This window comes from Pipistrellus kuhlii, unplaced genomic scaffold, assembly GCF_014108245.1.
Source record: "Pipistrellus kuhlii isolate mPipKuh1 unplaced genomic scaffold, mPipKuh1.p scaffold_m20_p_6, whole genome shotgun sequence".
Classification (NCBI taxonomy): Eukaryota; Metazoa; Chordata; class Mammalia; order Chiroptera; family Vespertilionidae; genus Pipistrellus; species Pipistrellus kuhlii.
The window spans coordinates 23,072,238-23,086,508 of NW_023425562.1; the positions used below are offsets into that span (position 1 = coordinate 23,072,238).

Genomic DNA, 14,271 nt, shown 5'->3' on the forward strand with positions numbered 1-14,271 from the left:
GTATCTGACTCCAGCAGGGGGGGAGCGGGCAGGGCTGGCCATTTGTTTCAAAGCAAAGGACTTCCCCCCCATGTTAAACAGCTACCCAGGCAGGAGGCCTCCCAGTTCCTCTATGAGGCACAAAGCTCTCAGGCAAATCGGCTAAGCTGCCACTGAAACTGGTTTGGCCCATAAATGGGTGTCAAAATCTCAAAATCAACAGCCATTTAAAGCAGCCCCCAGCACGGGCCAGACGCAGAGACCAGAGCCAGGCTTAGCAATGGCATGTCACCCATTTGTGGGAGACACAGGGGTCAGCCTCACAGCTGCTGCACCCCTCAGGAGAGCATGGGACACCCACTGCAAAGGTGCGATGCTGATGAAGCTAAATGCAGCCCCGATGTAGTGGAGAGACATTGGTCAACTACCCCCCCTTTACTGTGCTGGGTGCCTGCCTCAATGTCCTCACCTGGCCACGGGGATGCTCAGAATGAACACTCAGTAATGTCTACACCAGTACACCTGAGGTCACCTGCTCTCCAGCACCATCACACCCTCACAAAGATGGCAGCGCCCACAGCCAATAAGGAGGGAATATGCTAACTGACTGTCATGCCTTCAAAGATGGCAGCATGAACAGCCACAAGATGGCGGCGCCCAGTCCCCTCAGCCCCCCAGCCAACGCTGCCTTTAACGGAATGCAGTGGGAAAGACTCTGGATGCAGAGAGAAGTGGGCTCAGGCATGGGCTGGCAGCCAGACTGTGTGCACATCCCAGCTCTGCGGCTGACGTGTGTGACTTTGGGTGTGTTACCTCAAGTCTCTGAATCTCCTTTCCTGGCAGCCACCAGGAGGAACACGAACAATACGCTACAGAGGGAGGGTAACAGCACTACACTCATCCGTGGTGAATAAATGATTGTTATTCATTTATCCATCTCCAGTAGGGCGGTGTGCAGGAGGCAGCTGATTGATGTTTCTCTCTCATCGATGCTTCTAACTCTCTCTTCCTCTCCCTTTCTCTCTGTAAAAAGTCAATAAAATATTTTTTTAATTAAATGGAAATATTAAAGTTTCAAAGATAAATGTGAAGCAATGAGAATTTTGTCGGAAGTGTGGTACATTAAATCAGTAGCTCTCAATGGGGAATGGAGGGGTAACTGTATGCCCAGGGGACACGTGCCAATGTCTGGAGGCATTCTGGGGTCCTCACTGTGAACAGGGTGCGCTGCTGGCATCGCCTGGGTGGGAATCAGGAATGCTGCTAGGCAACCTACAGTGCCCAGGACAGTCCCAGCAGAGTGTCATCCGGCCCAAAGTGTCAGCAGGGCCAAGGCTGAGAAACCCCATTTGGAATCACGCGAGACATTTTCAAAAGCAATAAGACATTTGGAAACGCTCATTCCAATTAAGCTTTGAAACAGAGGCCAGTCCTTTTATAAAGCCGTAAATATGGCCCAAAGGAAAAACCATTGGCCTTTGAAGTCGCCAATAATTTAATAAGATTTTATACTTTGATGTGCAGTTTACGAGTGTGGGCTAAAGCACATCATTTATTATCTGCATTTGCAAAAGCCTCGCCTGTGCTAAGTGCTGCGCTGGCTACATGAAAACGGAGTCTTAGAATTAAGTTAGGAAAAGCGGCCCTTCCCGCCCTAGCACCCAGCCCTCCAGGAGGGTGGGGGTGAAGGAGGGGTGGGTTCATGTTAAATTTCCTCTGCTTATAAAACCTTGTAAACAATCTGTGTTCACAAGTCCTAGTGGTGTGCACGGATGAGCCACACAGAACATCACTGGACGGTCCTAGGACAGGACAGCAATGCTGTGTTGAAGGGTTACTTACTAGCATGAAAAGGCATTCAGAACACAAGGTTAAATTAAAAAAAAAAAAAAAACACACTCCCGTCTACACCAGACATTGCAAACAGGTGATACATGCACCAAGCAGTGCCCGGATGCGTCTGACCTAGCATATTACTGTTGTTGTTTTTAAATGAGCCAATAAATAAAAGTCTGGGTAGTTTGCATTTTAAAAAATATTCGAAACTTCTCTTGAACAACCAAAAATCTGGCAACACTCAGCCCCCACTCCCACGTGGCTATAGCCCGGAGGAGAAAAAGGCCCCAGTGGCCTTTAGGAAAAGGGATAGCTCAGCATAGCGTGCATCCGATTGTAAACACGGCGCCGCTCTGAGGAGTGCTGCACACACAAGCACACGTGTGTACATGTAATGCATCACGGTAAGGTGTATTTCTGCTTTAGCTCACTCCAGTCCCTACCACCACCACCACCACCACCCCCCGCCCTCTCATTTCCACACCCGCCTGGTCTCTGGACGTATTTGAGTTTTCAAATAAGAGAATGACGTAAACCAGCCTGGAGGAAGGACTGGGAACCAGGGAAGGGCTGGCGGTGGTAGGTGGTATCGTCTGTGGCTTCAGTCTTTGTAAAAAGAATTGTGGTATAAATACATATTGATTTCACACTACAAAGGAGTTTATGGACGTGTTTTTCCTTCTTCTTAACCAGTAACCCATACAGAGCTGTAAGACCGACGGACCTTTAGCTCACGGGCCCTAGGATTCTCATCCTAAAGCATATCAATGACTTAAATTGGGATCCCACAAGCAAATATTGACAACGGCATCAATTCTGGCCATGAGGTCTAAATAAAGGGGGAAGCAAAAAAAAAAAAAAAAAAAAAATCACTGAGAATATAGTAAACCACTTTGACCATTAAGACAATGGGATCCCAGTACAAGGGTTTGGGCCTCGCAAAATGCTTCTCCAAAAGCTAAGTCCACTTCTAAGGTCACAGACCCACAATTCTGAGCTCCTCAATCCACACACCCTCTCCCCTCACAAAAAAAGGTTTACAGTTTTATTTATTTCCATTTTATGTTGCTGGTTAAAAATTTTTCATTGCTGCCGAAGCCGGTTTGGCTCAGTGGTAGAGCGTCGGTCTGCGGACTGAAAGGTCCCGGGTTCGATTCCGGTCAAGGGCATGTACCTTGGTTGAGGGCACATCCCCGATGGGGGGTGTGCAAGAGGCAGCTGGACAATGTTTCTCTCTCATCGACATTTCTCTGTAAAAAATCAATAAAATATGTTTAAAAAAAATTTTTTTTCATTGCTGTAACTCTATGGTTTTTCTATTCTTATGGCAATCTTTTTTTTTTTTTTAACACAATTTTGGATAAATCACGGTCTTGTCTGACTATGGGAACATTTCAATAACTAGTCCACTTCTTCCAGTAAATGCTTTTATCACTGCAAACAGCAGAGGGCAGTAGAGGGCAATAGAAAGAAAACCAGACTAGCCATTTCTTTTTCTTTTTTTTCTTTTTTTTTCTTTTTTTTAATATATTTTATTGATTTTATGAAGAGAGGAAGGGAGAGAGATAGAGAGTTAGAAACATCGATGAGAGAGAGTCATCAATCAGCTGCCTCTTGCACACCCCCTACTGGGGATATGCCCGCAAACAAGGTACATGCCCTTGACCGAAATCGAACCCGGGACCCTTCAGTCCCCAAGCCGATGCTCTATCCATTGAGCCAAACCGGTCCCGGCCAGACTAGCCATTTCTACAGTAAGGTCCCGGCCAGACTAGCCATTTCTACAGTAAGGATGGGGCACTGGGAACCCTGGCACCTCCCCCACACTCTCCGAAGGGACCTCAACTTGCCTTCTGTAAAATGGGGAGACTGAACCAGTTTCTCTTCATCTATATAATAGAGGTTGGCGGACCAAGCTACGGGCCAGATCCAGCATACCACCTGTTCCTGTATGGCCTGCAAGCTAAGAAATTACTTATTTTGCCATTTTTATATGGTTGGGGAGGGGGGGGAAAGAGGGATCAAAAGGATTAATAATTCACTAAACATACAAATTATATGAAATTTACACGTTAGTGTCACAGCCACCTACTGCCTGTGGCTGTGTTAGTAACGATGACCATGTTGAATAGTTGCATGGTTGCGACAGAGGCCCACCAAGCCTAACACATTTACTATCGAGACCCTTACAGAAAAGGGGGCAATTTGTAAGATTAAAAACAACTTTGAGTATCACCTTCTCTTCCTGAACTACTCACTGGCTGTACAACTCAGGATTAGCCAAATGACCCAAGCACATCCCAGCAAGGGGATTGTATTTTGGGAGAAGGACTTGAAAGTCTACTAACTTAGGACCTAAAACGCTACTCAAATGATCAGGAACTGTGCCAGGACTTCTGATGTCCTTTCAAACTCTGTACCACCCAAGGGAAGAAAGAAGGAACTGGAAGTACTAGAACGTGGCAAAAATCGTGGCAATGCAGGTTCCGGCAACAGCGGTTCAGTTACAGCACCTTCTCAAAGCACGCTCTCCCCGGAGCCAGCAGGTTGGGAGTCTGTGCGATCGATTAGACACCGTGTTCTGTTAGCTGGGCGTGAGTGGCATCGGGCCGTGGAACAAAAGGAAGCATTTAAGGATGCTGGCCAGAAACTAAAGGGCGAGAGGGAAGCTCTGTCCTGAAACTATGTCCACACAAGTTACTGCGTACTGACCTAGAACAAAGGCGTCTATCTTACTATTCCCGGCACCATCCTAAGCCTCTGTGTACTCTGATTCGCTTAATCCTTCTCAGAACCTATGATGCAGATCCTTTCCCCATCATCCCGTTACAGATGCAGAAACGAAGGCAGAAGAGCTTAGGGACCCTGACTCCTGCCACGCAGGTGAAAGTGGCAGAACTGGGATCGGAGACCAGCGTCCTCATGCTTAACCACTCCGCTACCGCAAGTCTCACAATGCCAGGCAGCTGTTACACTGGGGACTTCTGAGGAGCGGGGCAGTTCCTGGGGCAAGAGGAGTACTGTTTACCCCGCCTGTTTCTCTGATGAGTAAGCATGAAATGATGTCAGTGCACAGGTTGGATAGAACCATGTTTCCATCAAAATAAAATTCTTGAGAAAGGAAAACTGGTGCGGGAAGTTGCTGGGATGCATCTAAGGGGCATTTGAGCTGAACCCGAAGGATTTCTAACCATCTCTGCCCACTTCTAGGAGTGACCTACAAGCTGGCCTGCTGGGAATGCTTCTATTTTTTGGTCCCCAACAGCAAGGATCCAGCTTCGTCCCTCTTTCCCCTGGAAGGAAACCCCAAGGATTCTCCCTGGGATTCTACGAAGCGGTCAGCACTGGCCACTGGTGTGGAAGCAGTAGAAATCCCGGAGGCAGCCGAAACCGGTTTGGCTCAGTAGATAGAGCATCGGCCTGTGGACTGAAGGGTCCCAGGTTTGATTCCGGTCAAGGGCAGGTTCCTTGGTGGCAGGCACATCCCCAGTGGGGGGTGTGCAGGAGGCAGCTGGTCGATCTTTCTCATCGATGTTTCTAACTCTCTATCCCTCTCCCTTCCTCTCTGTAAAACATCAATAAGATATTTAAAAAAGAAAGAGCCGAAACTGGTTTGGCTCAATGGATAGAGCATCAGCCTGTGGACTCCAGGATCCTGGGTTCGATTCTGGCCAAGGGCATGTACCTGAGTTGTGGGCACGTCCCCAGTAGGGGATGTGCAAGAGGCAGCTGATCGATGTTTCTCTCTCATCGACGTTTCTAGCTCTAGCTCTCTCTCTCTCTCTCTCTCTCCCTTCCTCTCTGTAAAAAATCAATAAAATATATTTTAAAAAAATAAAATAAAATAAAAAAGAAAAAGAAATCCCGGGGCTGACCTGTGCTCTTGTCCAGGAAGTCCATGGACTCCTCGCTGGCGCTGAAGTGGCTGGACAGGGCCTTCTTCTCGGGGTCCTGCTCCACGTCGGAGCCGGTGTGCACGGAGGAGTTGGTGCTCATGGGGGAGCGCGGCATGTCGGACAGGGAGATCCTGCGGCCGGCGCCCCCGCTCAGCATGGGCTTGCTCATCAGGATCTTGGGGGAGGCCGTCATGTCGAAGTTGAGCTTGACCTTCTCCTGCTTGTCTATCTTGGCGGCGCCGGCAGAGGGGTTGCTGGGGTCGAGCAGCATCTGGTACTGGCTGTTGGGCGTGTAGGGCGTCCTGAACGGGGAGTAGTTAAAAACCCCGAACTTCCTACGAATGTTCTCCACGTACACCTCCATCTCCTGCATTGCACTGTTGAAGATGCTCTTAGTCTTTTTCACAGAAAAAGGAATTTCTTTAGACATGAGGTAGCAATTATTTATGGGAACCCAGGCTCTAGGAGGGCAGGAGAGAAAGAGAGAGATTTTAAGTGGACGTTGGTCATTTCCAAGATTTTTACTTAACTTTTTAAAAACATTTACTTCGGGGCGGGGGAAGAGAACAGTAGTGGGGGGGGGAGGCAGTTATTAAAAAAAAAAACACAAAAAAAAAAAACATTTACTTCGTTGTGGTTAAGAACATTTAACAGTTCTACCGTCTTACCAAACGTGTAAGTGTATGGCACAGAATTGCCGGCTATGGGCACAAGGTTGTAGGTAAGGCAAGAAGATCTCTAGAGCGTATTCATAGTGTAACTGAATAATTATGCCTGTTAACTAATAATTCCCCAGCCCACCCCGAGCCCCTGGCAACCACGATGGCACCTGATTCTATGACTCTGGCATAGATTCTTCATATAAATGGAATCATGCAGTGTTTGTCCTTATATGATTGGCTTATTTCACTTAGCATGCTGTCCTCCCGTTTCAGCCGTGTTGTGGAATAATTTTTAAGGCTGAACAGTACTCCACTATGTATGCACACAACACTTCCCTTATTCACTCATCAGTCAATGGAACATTCGGATTGGTTTCAGAATTGGCTTTTCCCTAACACAAACCCAATCAGCCTCGTATGCTTGCCAAGATTCTTATAAATGCACATTCCTTTCCCTTGGTTTAAATGACCTGGTTTGAGTGGTTAATATACTGTATAATCCACTTAACACACATGATATGTCACCAGGACTGAACGCGACCATGAACTTAGCCAAAACATTAAAAGCCTCAATAGACTTAGTCATTTTAATCCATAAAAAATAACAACGCCCCTTTTGGCTTAGGGTTGGTAGAGAGTAAGAAGACAGTCACTGCATCTGAGACCACACCTGCCAAGAGAAAATTACTCCCCGGACTCACTATTTTGCACTCAAACAATAAAACATTTTCTCTTTTAAAATTGGGGTTCTCTAGATGGAGGGAGTGGGGCGGGGGGGGAGGGCAATCGGGGAAAAGGAGACACATGTATTACTTTAAACAAAAAAAAATTTTAATGAATTTTAAAACTGGGGTTCTCCATGGAACAAGGAGGAAACAGTGGAAAGCCATAACCTACAAGGAGGTGCATGGCTCTGAATGAGATACTCGCATGGAAAACCAGGAGCAAACAGCCCCTCACTCAGCCTTCAGCTGTGCGCCCTCCACTTCCCAGGCCGGTCCCACCTCCCTACTTTCCAACGCGCGCTCCCCCTCCCCATCCCCACCCCCCCTCACACACACACAAACACACCCCCGTGGGCTCTGCAGAGGCTGCATGAGAACATGAGCTGCTTTCCCGGAATCAGTGACCCACGTGACAGGAGATGGGCACACAACTCCCATGCTCTGGGGAAGGCAGAGCTGACACCGAAACATCCACGCTGTGTCTCAGGTCACACCTGGTTTGCAGCTGGGAATCTGGTAGGAGTGAGCTCTCCAAGCGTGGCTCCATTCTGCTATAGAGGCATCTCGGGGGAAGGGAGGGATGCTCATCCTGGAAGGAGTGGCTTCCCCCACTGCTGGCAGGGCTAACGGACACATCCCTATAGGCCAGCATACTGGCCCTGCACCACTGTGCGTGTCCACACACCTTGCCCAATGCAGTCCCTCACCCAAATCGAGCCCAACAGCTCAGCATGTTCCCCGAGGGGGCAGAGGACACCGAGGGAGCTCCAGAAAACCTGACCAGGTTTGTGCTGCTGTCTGAGAGGAAAAAAAAAACAGCCCCCAGAGCTAGCCAAGTTCACGCCCCAAAGCCTCCTTCCAGGGCGTCAGGAGAAAAAGGTCCGTGCACAGTGGCTCAGCTGAAAGTAGATTCTAGGGGTGGGGAACATCGGGTGCACAGGGGCCTGTATCCTAAGGCTACCCCATTGTTATCCTGCAGAACAAGAACAGCCCCAAACCTTCAGAACGGTTAACACCTGCATGTTCTAACGAAGAGGCGGGGGACAGGCACCTGCCACCAAGGCCTTTTGTCTTCAAATACAAGCCAGGCCCCTGACAGCAGCCCATGTGATCCGGGGACTGCCCAACCCCGAACCCCACGTCTGACCATCCTCTCCGCCCTCATCCTGGCTTTTCCCCGGCACCATGGGCCTTGGCCCTTCCGCGCCCGAGTCTCTGCTCTCTCTGGCCCCGCTACCCAGACCTTCACTGGGCCGCACCGTCCGGCCCCTGCTGACCCGAGAGCATCGTTCCTGCCTGTTTATTGTGTGTTATCAGTCTTGCCCGCTGGGATGCCACCCTCTTGATGGGCAGACACAGTGGTGTCTGCCTACCCAATCCTAAGGCCCTGGCATCCAGCACACAGCCTAGCCCACAGCAGGCACCAAATACCGATTTCTTTTTTCTTTTTCTTTTTCTTTTTTAACCCTTTGCACTCCGAACCATCCTGGACATTGGCTACCAGCTACTTGACACTACTTTGCGGCGTTGAATTAACTCAATTCCCCGTAATCACTAATAAACTGCAATGTCCCCCCTGAGAGGGGACATCCGAGTGCAAAGGGTTAATATATTTTATTGATCTTTTTACAGAGAGGAAGGGAGAGAGATAGAGAGCTAGAAACACCGATGAGAGAGAAGTATCGATCAGCTGCCTCTTGCACACCCCCTACTGGGGATGTGTCCGCAACCAATGTACATGCCCTTGACCGGAATCGAACCTGGGACCTTTTGATCCGCAGACCGACGCTCTACCACTCAGCCAAACCGGTTTCAGCCAAATACCTATTTCTTTGAGTGAACAAATAAAAGGAATTTTTAAGAGAGTTCCAACAAAAACAGTCAAAATCATGTAAAGGGTAATACCTCCTATCAAACCCTCCATCATCTCAGCTAACTTCCATTTCGTCTCCTGACATGGTTGGGCCTGGGTTCCTAGTCATTGGTTTTGTAGGTTATGTTGGAATTCACTCTTTTCTTTGACTGGCGAGATGATAAGCAACATTTACCAGCGAGTGGAGTACGGCAGATGCCGGTGCGATAGGAAATCGTGGCTGTGTGTGACCTTCAGCACTGTGTCTTTTACACCATCTCCCGCACACACTCCCACGCTTTTGTCAATTGGCTTCCAGAGGGCTTCTGCCTTATTTAATCATAACTTAACTCGCCAAAAGGGAGCTAAGATATTAGCTGCTGCTCATCTCAGCCTACCTGTGGCTCTCGAGCACGCAGGGGGCTGTGCTCCAACAGGAACTGCTAATCACCGGAGTAACTCCCTTCGCAGTGGAGAGGCTGGGAGGGAGGGCTCACACCTGCCAGAGTAGTCCCCCGTATAATTCCTCATTTAGCTTTAGAGAAGGGGGGGAGGAAGGAGCGGCAATAGGAGATCCATTTACCAGTAACCTGGGAGAAGACTTCTGATCACAGAAAGCATTATTTTTAAAAAGCCAGTTCGATTTACCCCAGGAAAAAAAGGGGGGAAAAAGAACAGCAGCCTTCAAAATAACCATGGAACCTTATTTTGGAGCTGGTTTCCACCAACGAAAGCACGAAAGCAAGATTCTCTCCTCACGTGCCTGAAAAAGCTGAAGCCCACGGCATTGTTTCCGGGCCAACACCCGGCCCAGGACAGGACTTTTAAACCACGGGATCACCGGTGGGTATCGTGACAATGAACACGAGAGCCATACCCTCAGCTCCTCCTCGTACCCACCGCCCGTATCCAAGGCTCAGGGAGAGCTACACGCTGGCAGCCCGTGTGCAACGCCCACCTGTCGTGTTGTCCAAAGAACCGGGCGTCCACCTGCCCATCTTTGTCCCTCAGCGCTTTGGCAGGCCAGAATGGGAAGCCCTTCAGTTTGGCCCAGACCAAAGGATGCGGATTGCTCTAGGAGAAGAAAACAAAATCCAGAGTCTGAATGCGTTTGGCAGAAAGAGGCAAATCGTAGCGCGTGGCACGTGGGGATGAAACGAAGCAGAGGGGACAGAGGCCACAAACTGGACAGCCTCCCAGGCGGTGTCCCCTGGGCGAAGACGGGGATGGGGGTACACGGTGACACCAGGAACTAAGCGCTGAGAAAACGGGGCTTGGACACTGGCTGGTGCCACGGTTACCTGGGTGGCCCTGAGTGAGACCCCACCTTTCTGTGCAAAACTCAGAGCCTCTGTGAAGGTGGAGGATTGCACGTGTGCTGCATTTGCATGTAATAAGGGGCAGGAGTGGCCTCTTTGGTTCTTTATGGAGAGCTCCTCAAACCCTCAACCATTTACGGGCCCATCTCCAGGGGCAGGGGGAGACAGAAACTGCTCCACCGCCACCAGCCCACGCCAAAGCTGCAATTCTCTACCCAGAACCCCAGGCTGGTCCATGCAGAACCACAAGGAAACTAGGGTGATTTTTCTCCCGACTCCCCCAACCACCATATTTAGAGAGACCATGGACGTAATCCAAGGAGGTATTTCCAAGCCTCTTAAAATCGATTTGTGAATGACACACTCAGTTAACACTTGTGTCACTCTCTGCACCGCGCCGGCCAGTCACCGCTCTCTCCATGGGGCCGCCAAAGAGGTTTCTCCCACCTGCGCTGCTCTCCCTCTGCCATAACTTCACCAGTGAAAACATTATTTAAAAACACCATCCAAAGTCTGGCCGCACAAGCCACTGAGAGAACACTGCCATGGGTAGTCAGTCATCCGGGCACAGAGCTCAGATAACGAAGCGAAGGAAATCCAACTTACACAAGGTTCACAAAACCAGTTGTCGCGTTTTTGGCAAGCAGCTAAGTAACACTCCGGACACACTTCGATTTCGTTCATCTGTAAAGCAGAAATAGGTTAGAAGGGGGCACGCCAGGGGGCATGCTAGGCCCTTGGGAAATGCAAGATGACATTGGCAACCAACAGTAACTGAACAAAGTCACACATTAGAAAGGCTCTCTCTCACCCAGCCCAGGCCGCTACCACCTCTCCTGGAACATATACCAGCTCCCTCTCACTCCCCACAGTCACAGCAGCCAGAGCCACCCTCTGCACGCATAATCTGGATCTTCTACCAGTGCTTCTTTACCACGGAGGCTTCACGCCTCCAGGAACTACTGGGGTCAGGGGAGGGAGGGGGGCGTGGTTTGCAGGGGGAACTAAGAGGTACAGAACAGTCCCCCACAACAGAGAAACCTTCCACCTCAAATGTCAGCAGTTCCAAAATTGAGAAACCAACAGTGAAATCTAAACACGTGATCAGTTCCTTCAAGACCAGGTGTGATCTGGCCTCATCCCCCTCCCTCCAACTTGCCAGGCTCAGTTTCTATGCATCTCTACTCACACCATCCAGACCAGCGGTCGGCAAACTGCAGCTCGCGGGCCACATGAGGCTCTCAAGCCTCGGTTTGCAGCTCTGTTGACTAATGAGTTTGCCGACCTCTGTCATATACCACCCTTTACCTCCTTGCACACAATATGCCACGATCGCCTAATCCTCACAGCTTCCGACTACACGGTAACGTTTAGTCTAGCAGTGGTCACCAAACTCATTAGCCAACAGAGCGGCAAGCCTGAGCTGCAGTTTGCTGTCTACTGACCCAGACGATTAGTTAATTCCTTGTTGCCCTATTTTACTGACAAAATACTTCCTATCCCTCTTTTTCTTTGAAATTTTATGTTTTCCATTGATTTTCTAGAGTAGGGGTGTCGAACTCAATCAGAGAAGGGGCCAAAATCTAAAATCCAGCCTAAATCGCGGGCCGAATGGTTTACTGAACAGTCATAAACTGTCATTGTGATGGAAGCGCAGCGGAGTGCAGTGATGACAGCGAGGTGCGGGCCACATTGCAAGGCCTGGCCGGACGGATTTGGCCCGAGGGCCTTGTGTTTGACATTTGACACATGTGTTCTAGAGAGTAGAGAACAAGAAGAGGAGGGTAGGTGGGTGGGAGGGAGAGAAACTGATGTGAGAAAGACTAATGAATTACATCAAGTGGTTGCTTCCCACACACACCCGGAGCCCCGAACATGGCTGGGGATCGAACTTGCAACCCAGGTGCATGCCCTTGACCAGAAATCGAACCCATGACCGTTCAGTTCCCGGGCCAGTGCTCCCAACATTGAGCAACACTGGCCAGGGCTCCTTCTCCCTCTGAAGAAGTGCATTTTCCTAAAATATCATCATGTCTTAGTACCAAGGGCCCTGGAAGCTCACGGAATGGATCTGAATTCAGACTCCACGGTTTCAGAGGGAAAACATGAGGAGCCAAGAAGTCAGGTAGCATGGCCACGGTCTCACCGCAGCCAGTGGCAGGGCCAGGAGCTGAACCCAGGCAGCCGGGCTCCAAAACCCACACACTTCTCCCCTGTCCTGTGAGCTGCTGCATCTTCTGTCACCACGAGACTTAGCTTTCTCTCCATCCCGCAAGGTGCCAAATACATGGCAGGCACTCAGTTAAGAATTAATTATTAGCCGAAACCGGTTTGGCTCAGTGGTAGAGCGTCGGTTTGCGGACTGAGGGGTCCCGGGTTCGATTCCGGTCAGGGGCATGTGCATTGGTTGCGGGCACATCCCCAGTGGGGGGTGTGCAAGAGGCAGCTGGTCGGTCTTTCTCTCTCATCGACGTTTCTGGCTCTCTATCTCTCTCCCTTCCTCTCTGCAAAAAATCAATAAAAATATATTTTTTAAAGAAATTAATTATTAATCTCATAATTATAATTTGTGATTACAGCTGAAAAATGAATGCCGGGATGTGAAACCTTTCTACCCAGCCTACTTCTATTCTAATGGTCCTGGACAGAACAAAGTGATAACACCATGCCCAGGACAGCCCGGTCCTTGGAACCCACTAAGCAACAGTGCACCGCCAACAGGGAGATTAAACAACGCCAGACAGCGCACCTGGGCGGGGTGGCTCAGTTGGTTGAAGCATCATCCCATACACCAAAAGGTTTCAGGTTCGATTCCCAGTCAGGGCATATACCTAGGTTGCAGGTTCAAACCCCAGTCAGGGCCTGTACAGGAGGTAACTGATCAATGTTTCTCTCTCCCCCGCTCCCTTCCTTTCTCTGTAGAATCGATGAAAAATATCCTCAGGTGAAGATTTAAAAATCTGCATAAAAATGTCAAACAGGCCCTAGCTGATTTGGCTCAGTGGATAGAACCTGCAGACTGGAGGAACGGACTCGCCAGGACCACTGTGGCTACCCACTGGGAGAGCATGCACATGGAAACTTCAGCCACCCTCGCCTCACTCTGGACACGTGGAAAACACAACAGCGGGAAACACATACCTCATGCTCACAGATTTTGATGACTATTTTCGCTATTTGCGTCAATTTGTGATTTCCTAGGGGAATAAGAAAACTGGATTAATTCAAATGGAATCATGTTTATGCCCAGCCCTGGGATTTTATTTCCACTAACAACCTTTTAGCTTGCTTTCTCGCACGATGAAACTTTTAAAGGCTAACTAAAAACCAGGAGGTTCTGGCTTTTCGTGCCGGTCAAATTGTGTGTACTCTCCCGTAACTGTCGGCCAGTCTCTGTGCCTTGATGCCAGCTTTTTTGGAAATGAGCCATTTGTGGCATTTCCCCACACGTTTTGAATTCATATTGAAAGATGCTTTTACAGCCAGGCTGGCACGGCTCAGTGGTTGAGTATAGACCCAAGAGGACAGGGTTCAATTCCTGAGCAGGGCATGTGCCTGGGTTGTGGGCTCAATCCCGTGTTGCAGGAGGCAGCCAATCAATGATTCTCTCTCATCACTGATGTTTCTCTCTCTCTCTATCCCTCTCTCCCTTCCGCTCTACAATCAATAAAAATTATTTGTAAAAAGTAGGTGCTTTTTTACATTTTAAAGGCTCAAGTTAGTGGAAAGGAGTCCTCCTCTACCCACTGTCCCAGACTCCCACCTAAGAAGAGTACGGAGGGGGAAAGACACTGAATTACGTAGCTCTGGTGGATCCAGTGCCTGAAAACACATTCTCTTGTTAACCCCTCCAGAAGCCAGAATATAGGGAGCAGATATAAATATTCTCATTTCATTCCTGAGGTAGCCAAGCCTCAGGCTACCTCACTAGCTCCCTTGGCGAGTGAGTCAAAGGTCTGGCCCAGAACTCTAAATCCCTTACCTCTGCACTAGACCAGAGGA

At 49.3% G+C, this 14,271-nt stretch overlaps 1 protein-coding gene across 32 annotated transcripts in view; it reads right to left on the reverse strand.

Moving 5' to 3' along the window:
* The window catches only part of ZMYND8 (zinc finger MYND-type containing 8), a 101,573-nt gene that overhangs the window by 32,857 nt on the left and 54,445 nt on the right, over positions 1–14,271 (reverse strand). For all 32 annotated transcript variants that reach the window (XM_045574770.1, XM_045574786.1, XM_045574782.1 and 29 more), the window contains 4 exons: positions 13,411–13,466; positions 10,876–10,953; positions 9,909–10,024; positions 5,691–6,172 (listed from right to left, as the gene is read on the reverse strand). In XM_045574770.1, the coding sequence (XP_045430726.1) occupies positions 5,691–6,172; positions 9,909–10,024; positions 10,876–10,953; positions 13,411–13,466 (732 nt within the window). The remainder of the gene's footprint in view (positions 1–5,690; positions 6,173–9,908; positions 10,025–10,875; positions 10,954–13,410; positions 13,467–14,271) is intronic.